At 49.0% G+C, this 18,029-nt stretch overlaps 7 protein-coding genes across 7 annotated transcripts; 4 read left to right on the forward strand and 3 right to left on the reverse strand.

Moving 5' to 3' along the window:
* Positions 1–1,347: 1,347 nt before the first annotated feature.
* Positions 1,348–2,187, forward strand: N7525_011514 (uncharacterized protein; the record flags this gene model as incomplete). The annotated part of the gene is made up of 1 exon (XM_002560495.1): positions 1,348–2,187. One exon carries the CDS (start codon positions 1,348–1,350, stop codon positions 2,185–2,187), a length of 840 nt encoding a protein of 279 aa, XP_002560541.1.
* Positions 2,188–2,771: 584 nt separating this feature from the next.
* N7525_011515 (GPALPP motifs-containing protein 1) lies at positions 2,772–3,599 on the reverse strand (the record flags this gene model as incomplete). Its single annotated transcript, XM_002560494.1, has 2 exons — positions 2,772–2,966; positions 3,063–3,599. The coding sequence occupies 2 exons, from the start codon at positions 3,597–3,599 to the stop codon at positions 2,772–2,774; spliced, it is 732 nt and encodes a 243-aa protein (XP_002560540.1).
* Positions 3,600–4,127: 528 nt separating this feature from the next.
* Positions 4,128–5,987, forward strand: N7525_011516 (uncharacterized protein; the record flags this gene model as incomplete). Its single annotated transcript, XM_002560493.1, has 1 exon — positions 4,128–5,987. One exon carries the CDS (start codon positions 4,128–4,130, stop codon positions 5,985–5,987), a length of 1,860 nt encoding a protein of 619 aa, XP_002560539.1.
* Positions 5,988–6,323: 336 nt separating this feature from the next.
* N7525_011517 (uncharacterized protein) lies at positions 6,324–9,492 on the reverse strand (the record flags this gene model as incomplete). The annotated part of the gene is made up of 4 exons (XM_002560492.1): positions 6,324–6,610; positions 6,675–6,763; positions 6,827–7,947; positions 8,095–9,492. The coding sequence occupies 4 exons, from the start codon at positions 9,490–9,492 to the stop codon at positions 6,324–6,326; spliced, it is 2,895 nt and encodes a 964-aa protein (XP_002560538.1).
* Positions 9,493–10,473: 981 nt separating this feature from the next.
* On the forward strand, positions 10,474–13,040 carry N7525_011518 (putative actin binding protein; the record flags this gene model as incomplete). The annotated part of the gene is made up of 4 exons (XM_002560491.1): positions 10,474–10,675; positions 10,733–10,920; positions 10,979–12,883; positions 12,954–13,040. 4 exons carry the CDS (start codon positions 10,474–10,476, stop codon positions 13,038–13,040), a joined length of 2,382 nt encoding a protein of 793 aa, XP_002560537.1.
* A 525-nt stretch (positions 13,041–13,565) lies between these two features.
* N7525_011519 (dynamin-related GTPase DNM1) lies at positions 13,566–16,138 on the forward strand (the record flags this gene model as incomplete). The annotated part of the gene is made up of 3 exons (XM_002560490.2): positions 13,566–13,695; positions 13,783–15,762; positions 15,824–16,138. Exons 1-3 carry the CDS (start codon positions 13,597–13,599, stop codon positions 16,136–16,138), a joined length of 2,394 nt encoding a protein of 797 aa, XP_002560536.1. The 5' UTR covers positions 13,566–13,596.
* Positions 16,139–16,426: 288 nt separating this feature from the next.
* N7525_011520 (uncharacterized protein) lies at positions 16,427–17,914 on the reverse strand (the record flags this gene model as incomplete). Its single annotated transcript, XM_061215517.1, has 4 exons — positions 16,427–17,418; positions 17,493–17,509; positions 17,565–17,590; positions 17,657–17,914. 4 exons carry the CDS (start codon positions 17,912–17,914, stop codon positions 16,427–16,429), a joined length of 1,293 nt encoding a protein of 430 aa, XP_061068029.1.
* Between the last annotated feature and the right edge of the window lie 115 nt (positions 17,915–18,029).

Genomic DNA, 18,029 nt, shown 5'->3' on the forward strand with positions numbered 1-18,029 from the left:
TATTACTAGAAACTATAGTATCGAGTGTAGTAGTTAGGATATAATCTTAATCTATAATAGTATCCCACTAGGAACTTTTAAGTATATACTATAAAAGGTTTAAGAATTCTACGACTAATATCCTTCTAAACTAGGTCCCCTAATACGTTTATAAGACTAGATTAATACTTTAAAAAGAGATATTATCCTCGATAAATATCCTAATAACGATAAGCTAGTATTTAGAGACTAAATGTAGTTTTAGCCGGGGGTTATATGACGATCTGGAGGTTCTTACGGTCATATGATAATATTTGTTTCTAGATATATAATAGACTAGAGTCCGGGACGAGGGTCGATAGAGATTTCTGCCTGAAGTCCCCGACTAGAGGTCTCGACGCATAAAAGGATCTTGTAGTGTCGATCCTTTCCTCTTTTTCTCTTCCCCTCTTGTACTTAGTATCCTGAAATCAAATGCACTCTTTTTCATGAAGAACTGGCAGGTCACACTATATAGTAAAAAATTAATAATATAACTTACCTCCTAGTATTATAATAAGATAATAAAGGTATTATAAAGATATCATAGATTATCTTAGATTTACCTCCTAAAAGGGTATAAAAGTATATCTGATTTCGACCTTTAATAAAATATAACTTACTTCTTAATTTAATCTGCTTTATATATAACGTCTTTCCTTCCTATTTAGGATAAGTATAACCTATTGACTATATCTTATATAATCCTATTATATAAGATTATATAAGATAACTTCCCAAAACGGTTATAGTCTATACTAGACTATAATATCCTATCTGCTAAATTGCTCACATTTACAAATATACATAGTTGATTTAACCCTTTATAAGCTTATAAAATAGTGCTAATAGCTAGGAAGTGATACCTAAGGTTAGTAGGTAATACCTAAGGCAGCTATTATATAGAGAAAATAATAGACTAAATAAATATACGGGAAGGGAGTAATTCCGGCTAATAATATATTAAATCTTATATAATATACTAACTATCTAAACGCTAAGATATTATCCTTTTAGTAAGCTCGAATTACTACTGATTCTATCTTAGCCTTTTACCGAATTATTAATAGATTTTATTATAGATTTATCTTAATCGATCTAGAAAGAAAGGATAGTAGATACTATTCTAGTAATTATAGACTATTTCTCGAAATAGTTAGACACCATCAGTGAAGTCTTGGCACAGCGCTTCCAACCCGGTGACTCAGAGCACTAAGGGGGATAGAGACATGAGATATTACTCGGTTAGGCCCTGCCCTAGTGCATGCTTTGCCCTTGGATCTGTCAGCTCCTGCGCATTCACTTGTCCATTCAGACTGCTCTTCCATAATGTTTGAGGGAATACTCTCGATCTTTGACAAATCGTCAGCCTCTTTCCAAGTTCTCTCTGACCTTCATCTTGAGGTCAACCAACAATACTCATCCTTTGAGATACCCGTATGCGCTAAATATCTCGTCCTTGCCGGTGATGTGGGGCGATTGGTGGACTACGACAACTACCGCTGTTTCTTACAAAAGCAAACAGACCGATTCGAGCTTGTCTTTCTGATACTTGGCAACCATGAGTTCTACAGTGACACCTTTGCAGCAGGATTACAGAGGGCTCGGCAACTTGAGCAGGAGCATTGTTTGAACGGGCGCCTTATCCTCCTCCACCGGGGACGTTATGACATTCCCGGATCCCATGTCACTATCCTTGGCTGTACGCTTTGGTCTAGAGTTCCGGATGAAGCAAGGGACATTGTTTGTTCGAGAATACAAGACTTCAAAAGAATTCGGGATTGGTCCGTTAACGATCACAATAGATCTCATGAGGCGGACCTTGCCTGGCTGCTGAGTGGGATAGAATCGATACAAATCCAAAGCAAGACACGGAGCAGAAAGCAGTCTGTATTGGTCGTGACACACCACGCCCCGTCCCTCCAGGGCACATCCAGCCCACAGCACGCGAACAACGCCTGGAGTTCCGCCTTTGCAACTGATGTCCTTTCGCAGATCTCAAAATCGAGTGGCATCAAATTCTGGGTTTTCGGGCACACACACTACACCACGGAGTTCAGAAACCAGGGCATACGAGTCGTGGCAAATCAGCGGGGGTACGTCCTACCGTGGACCGATTCGAAGGGGCCAAAGGATGGGTTCGACATCGGGAAGGTTATACATGTATGACCCTATAGAATTCTCGCTATCTGATTTTCTTTAAAGGAGGGTGCGCCAAATATAACGCGGGGAGGACGAGTGTGCAATAAGGAAACATATTTTAAGATGCTACATTAAAACCTATTTGTACCCAAGTACACACATCTAACATAAATATGGATACTAATCCCGTTATAATTTCTGTGTCGTAATTCAATATACTGGATAAACTACGCGTCCAATTCCTCTATCCCTTCCTTGTACTGGATTTCTATATACATGTACTTTAGACTTGGCATTTTACATTTCTACCTACATCTACCTCCTGACAGCGGTACCCACTTTCAGACTTTTAGGGACTTGGATCGGTCCATATAAAAATTGCCTGTTTGTCGAGATCATGCACCGGTGACCCGTCTACACTAGGCACCGGGAACCTTGTGGCTAAAGATTTGAGCTGGGTTGGATGTAAACACGATCTGCGGAGTGGTCGAAGTTCAGACTTGATCTATAGAGTAGGCGCCTGGCCGTAACAAAACGAATTGTGATAAGACTGGACTATTGTCAACCGGGTCATTCAAATTATAAAGACATATGGTTATAGCTAGGAATAGCTATAAGAAGTTGCCCTTTGTAAAACGTGTGTTGTAATCCGCAGCCTTTTTTACCATCTCCCGGCGCTGCGCACTGGATATCTTTGAAGCAACTGCCATATCCTTCTCTCGATCAAAGGCACGAGTACTTGGATCATCATCTTCTTTCTCAGCCTGACCTGGTGTTTCCAATCGACTGTTCTTCCCAGTCATGTCCTACAACAAGAACATCCACGTCAGAACAAAACTAAGAACACGGAGGAAATAAAGTATCAAGTGCCCTCTCCGAGGAAAGAACATGCGAGAAATTACCTTGTATCTCTTGATTTGATCCTCCATCAGCTTTGCTTTTGTAGCACCTTTGTTGTCCTCGGGCTGATTTGTTGAGGCAGCAACGCCCATAACTGTATCCTGCAGACGCCTCATTCGCTCCTCTGGAGTCTCCACCCACGAGGAATCCATGTTCTTAGGTGCCGTGGCTGATTTGCCTGTATTGAACTTGCGGTTTCGTAGTTGTGTAGGATCGACCTTGGAAGACCAGTCGGAGTGGGAAGGAGGTTGCAGCATCCATTGATCTCGCTGACTTTCCCTTTCCACCGGTTTAGGTATACTAGAAGCCGTGGAAACGGTAGGCACTGGGGGTACAGGGCCTTTCACTGAACCAGACGGAGGAAGACTTGGACCGAAATCATCATCGTCGTCATCATCATCATCATTGCTAGTTTCACTGTTCGCTGCATCGGCCTCTCGAGGCGGAGGTAGTGAAGGTCCAATTACCTTCCGCTGCTTTGAGACTGAACCAGGATAAGGATCATCATTCTCAAACTTCCGCTTGTCTTTAGAGTCCATTGTTGAAGTGGAGGAAGAGGAAAAGAAGAAAAGAAAGAAGAAATGACATATTATCTTATCGGGCTTATCGCGTACCTAGGTATTACCATAAGGTATTGTAACAGAGCTGATGTCATTAGGAAGGTACAACATACTGGTACGGTATGGTGGGACCTGGTAAATTACAGTACATAACAGATACCACTCTTCCCTCAACCTTTTGAAGCTCAACGTCCCTTAATATCTTGTACCTTGTTACCTTTTGGGGCATAATTTCAACTTCCTTCTCCTCCTCCTCCTCCTCCTCCTCCTTCTTTTTGAACAAGATGTTCAGTGATATCTGATGCATTACATCAGGCTGCGCGCTTTCTTTGTTTTTTCTCCTCACATCGAGACCGCTCTTTCGACCCCCGCATGCTCTCATAAACAAAACACACCGATAAGAAGGAACGTGCCTTGAATCTGAACCCTAAAATGCTTATTCTCTGCCAACCATCTTGACACCTGATAGCATGATTCAAGGTTGTCATAGATTGCAAGCATTTGACAATGGGCCACCCCCCAGAAGCACATGGGAAACCTAGCATGCCCACGGAGGGGTGTCGATCTACGGCCAAACTCCAAGATCTGACCACTCCTTATGAGTGTCAGCCAATTTCTTCGGATAATGGACATCGAGCACTCGGTTCTGCACTTTCACGAAGTCAAGTATCTCCCAGGGCCCCTCGGAGATTCCTGGCCCAGCCAATCGAAACCGTATCACGAAGCTCCAACATCCAACAGTCCACCTTGAGTGGAGCAAACCAATCCGCTCCGTCAAAGCCCGAAATACACTCAAAAGGACCCTGTGAACAGCGGTCCACCAGAAGATTCCTACCTGAACCGATTGAAACAAGCAAAACTAGTAATAGACGGTCTCATTCGACTTACGAGGTACATGAGAGGAATTCTGCGTCACAAAGCAAGACATCGACCGCTCCAAGAAGATTTAAGCCCGACCTGATAGAAAGCGACACTCGCTCGGTTCGAAAAGGGGAACCTGTTCGGTTTGTCCAACGGCACAATGCCGTAGGATCTTCAGCGCCCCATACAATCACTTCTCCAGACACGACACTGTGGTCAGATACAAAGCCGAATGCGCCCACTTATCTGCCATCAGAGTCTCAATTCTCATTTTCCAGTCTTTTGCGCCGACAACAAGCCCGCAGGCACTCGTTTCGAGTTCCGGACCTCCCATCGATCCCCTCTAACAGCAGCGAAGAATCGGATAACTCCAGATCGCATTCGGCGTGCACTTCACCCCCTGGGCCTTCCAATAAAGCGTCACGGGATCTATGCACGAGCGAGTTACCCCGTGAAATTTGCGACGGAGAGATCTCGGAATTCTTGCTCTCTCTTGCCGCTCGATCTGCACAGATCCAGTTGAAGGAGCAGGCATTGGCTGCGTTTCCCAACGAGCAGGTGTACGAGCCTGTTGATCATTTCGCCATCGACGAAGACGATGGGGACTCGGACGATTATGATGTGTCTATGAAGTATCATCATATCAAATCTCGACGACAATCTTCGGCAGATTTGTCCTGGGAACTTGAGTACATGCGCCACCACAAGGAGGAGGCTGAAATGAGGGTCCGGGCTATGGGTGCATCTGGACAACCAAAGTCTTCATCAGAACACAATAAGAATGGCAAGACCCCGCCCATGCTTGGCAGTGACATCGTCCTTCCTCGAAGCGACTCACCCGAGGGAACAATATGTGAGCACTCTAGCACTGATGCAGCCTCCCGTGGTGTGGATGATCTTTGCACTGGCTGTGGTGACCTGTGGTACGCAGCGCCTCCTCGTGGCGGCGGAAAGGGTGCTGGACTTTGGAAGGGCACATGTTGCAAAGACGACGGCCAAGAGCGGGAAGTGCACGGTCTCCTACCTGGAATTGTTACCCCCATGCCTCGTGTCGATGAGGCTGGTATTAGCATGGGACTCAGCCCATCTCCTTCATATACAAATCTGGACCGTTTCGAAGCCTCGCCCGGAAACCATAGTTCCCGGAAGCCCGCGAGCCCTAATCTCCAGAAAGCCATTGAGTCCGAATTTCATGATGGATTTGTGACTCAAATTTATAATTACTTGTCTTTGGGTTACCCGTGCCTTGCCCGTTACTATGATTACGAACTCAGCCGAATTTCGGGCATCTCGGTCGAGGACCTTCGCCGGGACGACTTGCAAACTGATGCTAGAGGCTATCTTGTGGCCTCAGGGAAGGATGATCTCGCGGATATCTGTACACGGTGGAAAGCTCTCCGTCTATATATCCAGGAGTGGGCGAGACAGGAGCCTGGCATGGCTGAAGAAGATACAAATCTTGAAGGCTGGGGACTCCCAGAACGAAGAGGCAGCTGGGCTATTTGAAATGGTTTCAAGATTTCATTTGTATGTTATGTCGAAGAGTGCATTCGTGTTGATACAAATGGGCCCCAATTGAATTCACCCAACTGTGGCTATTCCATCTGGCGTTCTTGAGGTCTTTCTTTTCTTTTCTCTTTTCCTTTTCCCCATAGGATTGTGCATGTGCAGCATGTCCATGGTATATATGTGCTACGAGGGCACTATTGTGTCGGAAGATAATCACTTTAATTTTGAACTCCATTGAGTGAGGAGTCGACTTCCATTGATATTGCTCCAATATCTTGCTCTCTTCCCCTAGGCTGCGATATATGTGTCACCCGAACCTGCTGGCGTGTAATTCTATTGCATATTTCCCTTTCGCGCCCTCTCGTGAACGATGCCCGGGAAAATCTTCTGCTCTGGCAGACCGTCTGGTCCCCCAACCCCTGTTCCAAGGGCAGGGTTGCCACTGGGAGACGAGAACTCACCCGTTCCAAGGCGAGGTGATCGAGCTAGGTACGTTGATGGCGTCGAAGGGGAGGTGGCCATCTGATTTGTACCATGGGTTTCGCTGGGTAAGGCATCTGTAGTGTCAGCTGCACTTGAACTCAGCTCAGATTGGGACTCGAGGTTAGATGTATGGTGATCTAAAGATGGATTTCGAAGTCAGTCAGCTGCATAATTCCTGATCATCCCCCAAGATAGATTTACCATGATTCGAGGGCACCGCTACCCCTGGTGGGCTTGGGGCCAAGCTCTTCTGCTCCCCGGTCACATCGCCCTCGGAATATCGCTCGATCCTGACGAGAGGATGCACGGTTAGCCCCATTTCCTTGACGCCGAAGACATCATGGGCAACTTACAAGGACAATTCTCCGAGCAAAGTCTCATGCCGGAATGCCTCACGAATATCTGGTACATTGCTCTTTGCAACATTATTGCCAGCGACTCCAGGCATGGAACAATTCGAGCCGAGCCATCTTTCTTTAAGGGAGCGCTCAAATCCACTTTGGTCAACTGAATGTTTCGCCAGTTCGCACATGTCGACTGCGCTGAATTTGTAGATCTGTGCGGCGACTGAATATTCCTCAATGAGAGGCTCCTTTGTGAATGCAAACTGCAATGGATCGTCGGTGGACAATGACACATTGAGTCCTCGCTTGAAGAAGGTAGCGCAGGGGTTCTTATCGTATGTGAGGAACAAAGCGTTGTTACTGAGTGGTGACATGGCAATGCCGATCTGATCCAGATAGTAAAGGTACTGCAGTAGAGGAACCTTGCGCAGCAAGATACCATGACTGATGCTGTGGCAGCAGAGGAAGCCGACAGCCAGATGATCCGGATCGCCTGCCTCTCCGCAATGAGGGCGTAGAACAAAGGTGTTGAATCCTCGGCGTTTCCTCCAGTTGTTGAGGGAAGCAATATTGGCGAACATGAAGTATAGCCAGTAAGTGTAAGGCGGATTCTGCTTGGTGCTCCACTCCCGGGGAATGGGATACTTTCTGTACAGCCGACGCTCGGGTTTGCTTTCGTCATCCACACTGTCGAATCCAACCACTCGCTGAAGGAAGATGTGGAGTTTGGGATGACTAGAAGGATCCTTGGTCACTTCAAACAGCGGCTGGAAGACATTGGTGATGACTTGTTCAAAGTTCTCCATCATGCCGCTTGCTTTGTAGACATCATAGAGACGAGGCACTTGAATAAGCCAGCGAACGTTAGGCGAGAACAACTTATTGTCCACTACCCAGGCCGCAAGCTTGTCCCATTCCTGAAGGGAACGACCGTAGATCGAGATACGCCATTCCACCATTTGGTATTTGCTAGACTCCAAGTCTGAGATTACTTCCTTGGTAATCTCTGCGAGGTAGCGACCTTTGATGTAGTTGTCTGTTTTGAGGAAAATTTCACGCAGTCGGGATTCTCCAACCGGATTATACTTCAAGTTGAATTTGTCGAATCGGTGGAAGGAGTCGGTGTGTGCCTACGCAGTCAGAGTCAGTAATAGAAATGCCTGGATTAAAGGGGGCGTAGGGGCAGGACGAGCAAATGCTTGATGCGTTCAGACTTGCATCTTCATCAACTGTAGAGTTCGAATAATCAAAAACAAGGGATGTGATGAGAAACCTACGTGCATGTCCAGAGTATCAATGCTCAGGTCATAAGCAGTCAAGTTGATACTCTCAAAGACCTCCCTTAAGGTCAGATGTTTTCCGTCTCGGAAAAGGACGACTTCGTCCGGAGACTTTCTCATCTTGCTCTTGATGAAGCGAAGAAGATGTTTCTGGTTCATGCATGCCGAATGATGAACATGTGTATCCACTTTGCGCACGTTATAGAAGTCCCTGTGAGGGACCTTCTTGCTGTCGGCCATCTCCTGGTATTCATTGAGCAATGTATACAATTGGAATTTGCCCTCCAAGTACGACAATCGCTTGAATGCAAAGCTTTTAGCAGGTCCGTCGGTCGACACATCCACAACGGCGTCCAGATCCATATAGAAATCGCGCAATGAGGGGATCCGGACAATAGGTGTCTGCTGGTCAGCAGAAGCCTCGGAATCAAAGACCTGATATACGCTGTTGCCATCCAGCCTATATGTCCAGGGCGATTCTTTGGGCAGAGGCAACAATTCTTCCATGTCAAAGTCCTCCCCAATGTCCTGGCCCATTTTCCTCTTCTTTCCTGCAACGTCAGATGGGTCACCGAGGCTACCGGGTTGATATTCTTTGCCATCATCCCACGCTGGTTCTGGAGGCGGAGGATAGATCTGCCAGTCCGGTTGGTCCTTAGGATCATTTCCGGGTCCCTGCAAAGAAAGATCCATGTACTGGGATCGTCGATCAAGTAATTTCTTGATTTTGCAATAGATGGCATTCAGCTCAGACGTCACAGCATCACCGCTAGACGCAAATCCGCTAGCAACTTGTGGGCCTCTGATCCCCACCCCGGTGCTTTGTAGACTCTCCGCCGCCGAGTATGGTTCCTGCCCATAGACGGCACCCAGAAGCGCCGCCTGGTTTCGGGCAGGATCGTTCGCCTCATCCTGGTCATCTTCAAGGAAATGAGACGCAGAAGGACCAGGCTCACTGGCGGATTGCAGGCGTAGTGCCGAGGGTTCAGACTCAAGGACCATAGATCCCTCGCGAGAGAGCTGGCCTTGGGTATTCATCGGATCCGTAATGTTAGCCGGTGGCTCTTCGGGTTGTAATTCGACTGCTGAGCGGGCTGGGGCGACTGGGCTCAAAGGTAGGGTGGTGTCGTTCCGCGCGGCTAGCTGATGATGTTGATAGAAGAGTCTTGCCTCGGCGTGACTCATTGACTTCTCATAGGCATAGTCATAGGTGGCCGTTTTCTGCTGCTGATCTCTGGGCAAAATATCCTCTGTAGGCTGATCTAGTGCATCGGAGCTTTCGTGGAGAGGAGAGTCCATGGGACTCTTGAGACCCGGGGTTGAAGTGGCTGATTCATCGTTAGAGGAATCGTTGGCATTCCGACTGGAACTGAGATCGGGTTGCGGAGGTCCCATGACTGTTTCCCCCCCTTGTTATGATTTGTGTGTACCCTGTGTAGGTACAGAATGGGAGTGATGAGATTATTAACTTGTTTCACACCCAGACCAATGTAATTTCGAAGAAATTCTAGAATTGAAAATTAGGAGAATTAGAAGATAGATATTCAAGATATTCAAGACATTCAAAAGAGCAAAGAGAAAGGGAAAGGAAAAGGAAGAAGGGGAAAAATGGAAGAAAACTCTTTGATAGCTCGAAGCTCCCCACCTCTGTCGGTGAGAAATTGGGGGGGGAAGTCCAGGCCTGGAGTAAAATACCTAGGTACATACATCTCAATACAGTCAATACATGTTTGTAACATTAAATACATATGTACACATGTACTGATGTATACATCTCCAACTATAGCTGCTTGCATACATGTATGTATACTGAACTATGCAAGGTGCTATCTTCCTTTTCTCCTTTTCTTATGATAATACCAATGACAGGCTTTTTTACCAGTTACTTTCTAAAGCTGTATTACGTATGTTTATAAGGTGAAGATGCTCCTCAGATATGTATTTACTATTATGATATGTGGATGTATTCGCTGTACCAGGTCTCGTATTACAACCATTTCCCCTAATAGTCAATAACCTCTCCTCTCCTCTCCTCTCTCTCTCTCTCTCTCCACCTCTAGGCTTCATCGTTTCTGACCTCTCTCAATATTCTTGTTTCTGTACTTATCGTTATTTTTTTTGTGGCGATATCTTCATTTTTGAAAACTCTCATCCCCATCCTATTCCTTTTACTCGGTGTTTACAAGTACGTCAACTCCCTCTCCTATCTATCCGATGAAACCTATGTTGCACCATAAGAGCTTTGACTTGCTTTGTACTAACACTGCATGAGATACAGATATTGTAACAAAAAAAGCAAACACCCCCTCCCACGTGGACACATCTAAAACTTGACGAGCTTTCCCTTCCCTCTCCCCGCCTATCCGCCGGAAAGTCATGGCTTCTCTCAATCTCTCCTCCAATGGCCCCTCGATATCGAAAAGTTATCAGACAGTGGTGAATGCACCACCCCCTTCTGGGAATGCAGGGTCTCCCACTTATGGCCAATGGGTCGTCTACTCAGTCTCTACCCCGCTTGTCAGTGCCTTCCAGCAAGATGGAGGTAAGGAGAGTGTCCTCAAGGTCCAGAGCACCGGAGGTTAGTGATCCTTTCTTACCAAACCTACCGTCACACACTGACAAATCGTACTATCAGAGGGTGAATTGGCCGACCTCATCGAGGAATTTTCCGAAGGACGGGTGCAATTCGCCTATGTGAAAGTAACGGACTCCAACACTGGCCTTTCAAAGAACGTTCTCATTGGCTGGTGTGGAGAAGGTGTGCCGGAACGAACAAAGGGTTACTTTACCAGCCACCTGGCTACAGTTGCCAAGTTCCTTCACGTGAGGAATTCCCTTGCCATGACGCAATCCCCGCGGTGAGACTGACTTGTCTGGATAGGGATACCATGTGCAGATCACAGCCCGAGCAGATGGGGATCTAACCCCCGAGGGAATTATCCAGCGAGTGGCAGATTCCTCCGGGTCCAAGTATTCAGTGGGCGATGCTCCTGCCCCGGCCCCAGCGCCCCGGCCTGTCGTGGCTAGCAAGCCTGCTTTCACACCGACTCGATCCGGGGGTATCACCCCCAGCCCAGCTGCTCGCGTGCAGCCCGCACCTTCAACGTCTGACGTGACTGACGATGGATGGGGTGCAGACGCCCCTCCCGTAACCCGCACCCAATTGGAAAAGGTACAGTCGGCTTACCAGCCGACTAGAGTGAACCTGCAAGAACTCAAGGCAAACCCCACAGCGACTCGCCAACCTGCCGCTACTACCAATGATTCTAGCGATGTGGTTAAAGGTGGTTACCAGCCAGTGGGTAAAGTCGATATTGCTGCAATTCGGAAGCAAGCTGCCGCATCTGGTCAGCTGACAGATGAGCGCCCGACGATTGTAAAGGGTTCTTACGAGCCCGTTGGAAAAGTCGACATCGCTGCTATTCGGGCTAGAGCACAGAAGCCGGAAGGCACCAGTGACAACGTCTCACCGAGCCCCGCAGTCAATCGACAGCCAGCAACGTTGCCCGAGCGACCTGCGCCCTCTAACGCTGCTTCGGAGCGCTTGACCACCCTACCCAAACCAAGGGTTGCCAACAAGTTTGGCTCTAGTCCCTCCTTCCCTGGAACAAAGCCACCCCTCCCAACTGGTATTCAGCCTAAGCCAAGCTCGAGTGCGCAGATTGGAGCTGCAAGCCGAACTTTTGCCGACGAGGGAGGCAAAACACCTGCTCAAATTTGGGCAGAACGCAAGGCCAAGGAGCGCGGAATGGCTTCGTCACCCGGGAGCACCGAGACTGTCTCTACCCCTGCTTCGATTCAGAGCCAAACCAGTGGCCAGGGCGAGTGGAAGAGCTCCTATGCGGGCAAGTCCTGGGCTCCTGTTCAAACCGCACAGGAGAAAACACACATTCCTGAGCAACCTGTTGATGCAAAGGCCAATGATCAACAAGAGGAGGAACCGCAACCCCACGTGAGTAGTATTCATGAGCAATTCGCTCATGACACGCCTGCGCCTGCGCCACTCGCTCCTCCTGCCCCACCTGTTCCGCAGGCCAGTCGCCCTGTTCCTGTACTGGGGCTGTCATCTGGGCCTGTTGAGTCCGAGCCTGAGCATGATGTCCAGCAGGCTCTTCCTTCTCCCCCACCGCAGCCTCGCTCCCCGACACCTCCCACTCCCCCAGTGCGTGAGAGCTCACCGATTCAGATTGCCATGCCAGTTGGCCACAGCGTTGCCGACAGTGTTGCCGATGTCCACGAGGAACAGCATTCTCCTCCCCCTGCTATGCCTGTCCATAGCCTCCAAGAGGCCGTTCCGGATGAGAGGGATATTGAGGACGATTCTCACGATCTGGGTCGTGCTGCGGCCGAAGCAACTGCTCCTCAGCAGCACCAGCAGCCCCAAGGTGGACCGCGAGCCCAGATCCAGTACGACTACGAGAAGGCTGAGGATAATGAGATTGAATTGCGGGAGGGAGAGTATGTGACGGACATTGAGATGGTGGACCCGGATTGGTGGGTGGGTGTCAATACTCAGGGTGAGCGTGGCCTCTTCCCCGCCAACTATGTGGAGCTTCTGGAAGACAAAGAACCTGCGTCACACGCAACGGCCGGTTCCCACCACTATGAACCAGAGCCCGAGCCTGCTGCTGCCCCCGTTCCGGCCGCATCCACCCCTGTTACTGCCGCTGCGTCATCGGCGGCTACTCCAAGCTCCAAAGGTGTCACAGCGACCGCTTTGTATGACTATGAAGCCGCCGAGGATAACGAGATCGGGTTCCCTGAAGACGCGAAGATTTCCAACGTGGTAAGTGGGACATTACCCGTCTTTCCCGGCCTTTGCACCATCGCTAACTACAGTGCTAACCTGCTCGTAGGAATTCCCGGATGATGACTGGTGGCTTGGTGAGTACAATGGAAAACGAGGTCTATTCCCTGCCAACTACGTTCGCCTGGACGAATGATTGGATCAGACATAGATACTGCGATCCCAGCAATGCGACAAGAGGAAATTCAAATTCTACTGATTTGCCAAACTAGATGTGGCCTATGTATCGTATCCTTGATTCTTTTGAGTATAAAAATACCCAGTCCACTACCAATTTCAATTCGACCCAAGTCAACAAAACCTCGTTCGAGTTGCACCTTATCTGTAGATTGGCATCTTGGCATTCCTTATCATTGTCTACTCCTTTTCAGCATGTAGTGCATAGAATATTATTATGTGTATGTGTCCGTGTATATAAAAGTCACCAAGTCACCAAATCACCAAATCATCGACGTCACGACCGGAGTATTGATTATGTCAGCATCACGTGTGCCGAAAAAGTGGCCATAAACAATTGTTCCCAAGGTTCCAAGGAGAGTTGCTTAGGCCTACAGGGATCCCGGTGACCGTTTGCACGCGACCTCACTTTGCGTGTACTTCTAACTAATTTTCCCTCCTTTTTTTTTTTGTTTAACTCCGAGCCCTAACTCTTACCTGTGCGTCTCCAAGGAGCCTGCCTTCGGTTCGACATCATGACATCGCTGGGCGAGGATCTGCTCGTGACAGTGAACAAGCTTCAGGATCTGGTCTTCAATACCATTGGGAATGACTCCTTGGATTTGCCCCAAATTGTGAGTCCGCTCGCGTATAGAGCTCTCGGAGTTTAAGAGGCAGTTGTCATTTGATGCCCGGCCAGCCCAAGACTAATCACCACTTAGGTTGTTGTCGGTTCCCAGTCATCCGGAAAGTCTTCGGTCCTAGAGAATATAGTCGGAAGGGACTTTCTACCAAGAGGTAGCGGAATTGTCACCCGGCGGCCTCTAATCCTGCAACTTATCAACGTGCCCAGTGAACGTGATGATAAGCCGGAAACCGATGAGATCCATATCCCACACACGGCTGCTAGTGTTGCCGGTCAACACGAATGGGCCGAATTCCACCACTTGCCGGGGCGCAAGTTTGATGACTTTGGACAAGTGAAGCAAGAGATCGAAGCAGAAACGGCAAGGATCGCAGGAAGCAACAAAGGCATCAATAGACAGCCGATCAACCTCAAGATCTTCTCGCCTCATGTGCTCAACCTCACACTCGTGGATCTGCCTGGACTGACAAAGGTGCCTATTGGTGACCAGCCGTCCGACATTGAGAAACAGACACGCACCTTGATTCTGGAATATATCGCCAAACCGAACAGCATTATCCTTGCGGTCTCTCCGGCCAATGTCGATCTTGTCAATTCCGAGGCGCTGAAGCTTGCCCGCCAGGTGGATGCCATGGGCCGGAGGACGATTGGAGTTCTGTCAAAGCTGGATCTCATGGACCATGGCACCAATGCGATGGACATCCTGTCTGGACGTGTGTATCCCTTGAAGCTTGGATTTATTGGCGTTGTCAACCGGTCTCAGCAGGATATCCAATCTGGAAAATCGCTTGCCGATGCATTGCGGGCGGAGTCTGAGTTCTTCCGGCATCACCCAGCTTACAGGAATATGGCCAACCGTTGCGGTACGCACTTTTTGGCCAAGACCCTCAACACAACCCTGATGTCTCACATTCGAGACAGGCTCCCGGATATCAAGGCTCGGCTGAACACCTTGATGGGTCAGACTCAGCAAGAGTTGGCCAGCTATGGAAACAAACAATTCAGCGGCGAAGAACACCGGGGGTCATTGATTCTTCAGCAGATGACCAGATTTGCCGCCTCGTTCATCTCATCCATCGACGGAACTTCATCGGAGATCTCTACCAAAGAGCTATGCGGTGGAGCAAGGATTTACTACATTTTCAACTCTGTTTTTGGGAACTCACTGGAAACGATTGATCCCACTCATAACCTGACTGTTTCCGACATCCGAACGGCCATCCGAAACTCGACAGGTCCTCGCCCCAGCCTGTTCGTCCCGGAGTTGGCATTTGATTTGCTGGTCAAACCACAAATTAAACTCCTCGAATCGCCCAGTCAGCGCTGCGTGGAGCTGGTCTACGAGGAGCTTATCAAGATCTGCCACACATGCGGCAATCAGGAACTCCTGCGTTTCCCTCGACTCCAAGGAAAGCTGATTGAGGTCGTATCTGACCTTCTTCGTGAGCGCCTGGGCCCATGCTCGACTTATGTAGAATCTTTGATCTCAATCCAAAGAGCTTACATCAACACCAACCACCCGAACTTCCTTGGCGCCGCAGCTGCCATGTCTTCAATCATGCAGAACAAGCAGGACGAAGAAAGAAAGGCCGTGCTCGCAGAGGAAAAAAGAAAGCGTGAGAAGCGACGTCAGAAGGAATTGGGAGCTCCCAATGGCAACACGGGAGGTCCCGACGAAGAAGAACATGCTGACAAGCAAAACCTTCCCGTTCGAAGCCACTCCTCTAAGGGATCGCGGAGCATGTCTCCTCATGTTGGCCGCACTGGCGAGAATGGCATTGCTGCTACTCTGAATGGCGCTCATTCTAACCATGCTGCGTTCGGTGGTGGTGCCTCAAACACTGCTCGGGACTCGTTCCTGAACTACTTCTTTGGCAAGGAAGGCACTCACAATACGGCCATGTCGCCGGCGGGCATGAACACCAACCGGCAAGGGCCACATGCAGGTGAGCCCAGCATTAGCCAGAGCATTAGGCGTGCCGAGGTTCGGGCTCCAATTATGCCGACGGAGGAGTACGCTGCACCACCAGAGTATGGCGGTGACTTGTCTGCCTTCGTAAGTACCACTGTGCAGGCGTTACGCTTTATATGCATCTGACTGACTTTACATCTTATAGCCCCATGAGAACACGGAGCCTGCACTCACGGACCGTGAGATGCTCGAAACGGAGCTCATTCGCCGTCTCATCTCATCATACTTTAACATCGTCCGAGAGACTATTGCAGATCAGGTTCCCAAGGCTGTCATGCACCTCCTTGTGAACCACTGCAAGGACGTAGTTCAGAACAGACTCGTGAGCGAGCTTTATAAGGAAGATCTCTTTGGCGAGCTTCTTTACGAGGATGATGGCATCAAGGCAGAGAGAGAGAAGTGTGAGCGGCTGTTGGAAACATACAAGGAAGCTGCCAAGATTGTGGGCGAGGTGTTATAGATGGGTTCTCTGTTTTATTATGTTGGTCTGGCTCGGGGCTAGCCTGGGTGATCTTGATTCTGCGTCACGCTTGACGCCTTTCCACTCAGATGTGGACGATATTGCTTCTATCTCAATTTATGTACAACTATTGCGGCCTGCATATGATATCGATATATACCTTTCCTTCTATTCGTGGCATTGGTAGCTCTTAGGAATGCAATTAGCTGTAAGACAAATCCGAGATATATAACATGCAAAAGGAACCGTGTCTAGATATGTAGATCGAACACTCATCTAATGTGCATCTCACTGCGCCTTTTTGGCAACTCTTCGTAAGCGCGCACCCTCAAAGCCATACAAACCACCGCCGACAAACACCAGAGCCGCGCCGACCAAGACACCCCCAGCCAAATGATTCCCGAAGAGATAGATCGACAGGAGTAGGGAAACCAACTTGCGAACATTCAAGAAAATAGTAACAGTCAACGACGAGGACTTGGCTGACAAAAGATGGACTCCCCGGATACACAAGTACTGCGTCAGTGCATTCATCGCCAGGTAAGCAACCTGAACCGGCAGCTGCGTCAGGAGAGCCCTCACGGCTTCAATCTGGCAAATCCGCCCCAGCACCGAAAAAGCAGTACCCCCAAGCGCATTGGACGACACCCACCACCCGGAATCCAGATGCGATAACAAAGAAGGTGATGAAGCCACCACCCGCCACTGACCCAGCAACTGCGGACAACTCGTCAAGAAAAGCGGGAGAGAAAGCGCATGGGAGTAGAAAAGCGCTTCTTTCCAATGATCCCTACCGTACGTCGCGTACAGCCGGTCAGCATAGATCCCCTGGAATGCAGAGAGGACCATCGCGAGTGCGAGGATCGTGAAGCCCGTAACCGTCGTGGCTGTGTCCGCCGTATCGGAGTCGATGTGGATAGACACGCCTTTGGATTGGGCGTCGGCAATGGCGGCTGCCGCCACGCCCACCGTCAGCATCCCTACGGAAGCGATCTGGCCACGGGAATAGCGTTTGCCGTTGTATAGGTAGCCAATTACCATTGAGGCGACGGGCCCTGCAGATCGGAGGATTATGTGTAGCGGGACGGAGATCTTATATGCGAAGGCCCAGTTGTTGAGGAGGTTGACGCTCACAAAATAAGCGGTGTATACCACCCACGAACGTAGTGGGATGGCGCGTCGGTTCAGGAATAGGGCTCGTGGTCCGGCTGAGGGGGATAGGAAGCTTGGGATGGTGAATAGCGCACAGAGAACGAATTGGGCGAATGTGATCAAGGGACCTGTGTGCATGGAACGGATTTGGTTAGGAATATGCGATGGTGGTCGTCTTATTAGTTCTGGTTGTCGTACTTACCGGCGGTAGGCTGTTCTCTGGAAACGATATGGGATTAGCATTGTGTTCTGGATTTGGCCTTTGTTGACCTACTTGATAATCGCCTCTAGCGCGAAGACCTATACACAAAATCAATCCCTGTTTTACTTCCCCATAGCAGCGCGGGAGGTTCTCTAGACACCTACGTTGGCACAGCAGCCGCCGAAGATAAGAGAGACCATTAGAACCATGCTTGTCCAGCTAGGAACCGCCGCATGTGCGGCAGCAGCAATGAGGCCCGGAGCATCTTTCTTCAATTGAGCATAGTTAGGCTCATCAGATTTTCGAGATCGAGACTTCGAAGCGAAGTTGGTATTTCCAGATGGGTTCACAGAGACTCGAGTGCGATTGATCAGGTAAGAGTCATCAGGTCCACGTTTTGAGGGTTCATGATCATTTAACATCCTAATTGAGTGTGAGTGATGATATAGGGAGGGATGTGAATTGGCTTACCTCTGGGTTTTCAAAGGGTGAAAGGTGTTAAAAGGAAGATGGGGCTGAAGATAAGAGAGTGGATCA

This window comes from Penicillium rubens, assembly GCF_028828025.1.
Source record: "Penicillium rubens strain IBT 27055 chromosome Unknown utg000004l_segment0_segment0, whole genome shotgun sequence".
Taxonomy (NCBI): domain Eukaryota; kingdom Fungi; phylum Ascomycota; class Eurotiomycetes; order Eurotiales; family Aspergillaceae; genus Penicillium; species Penicillium rubens.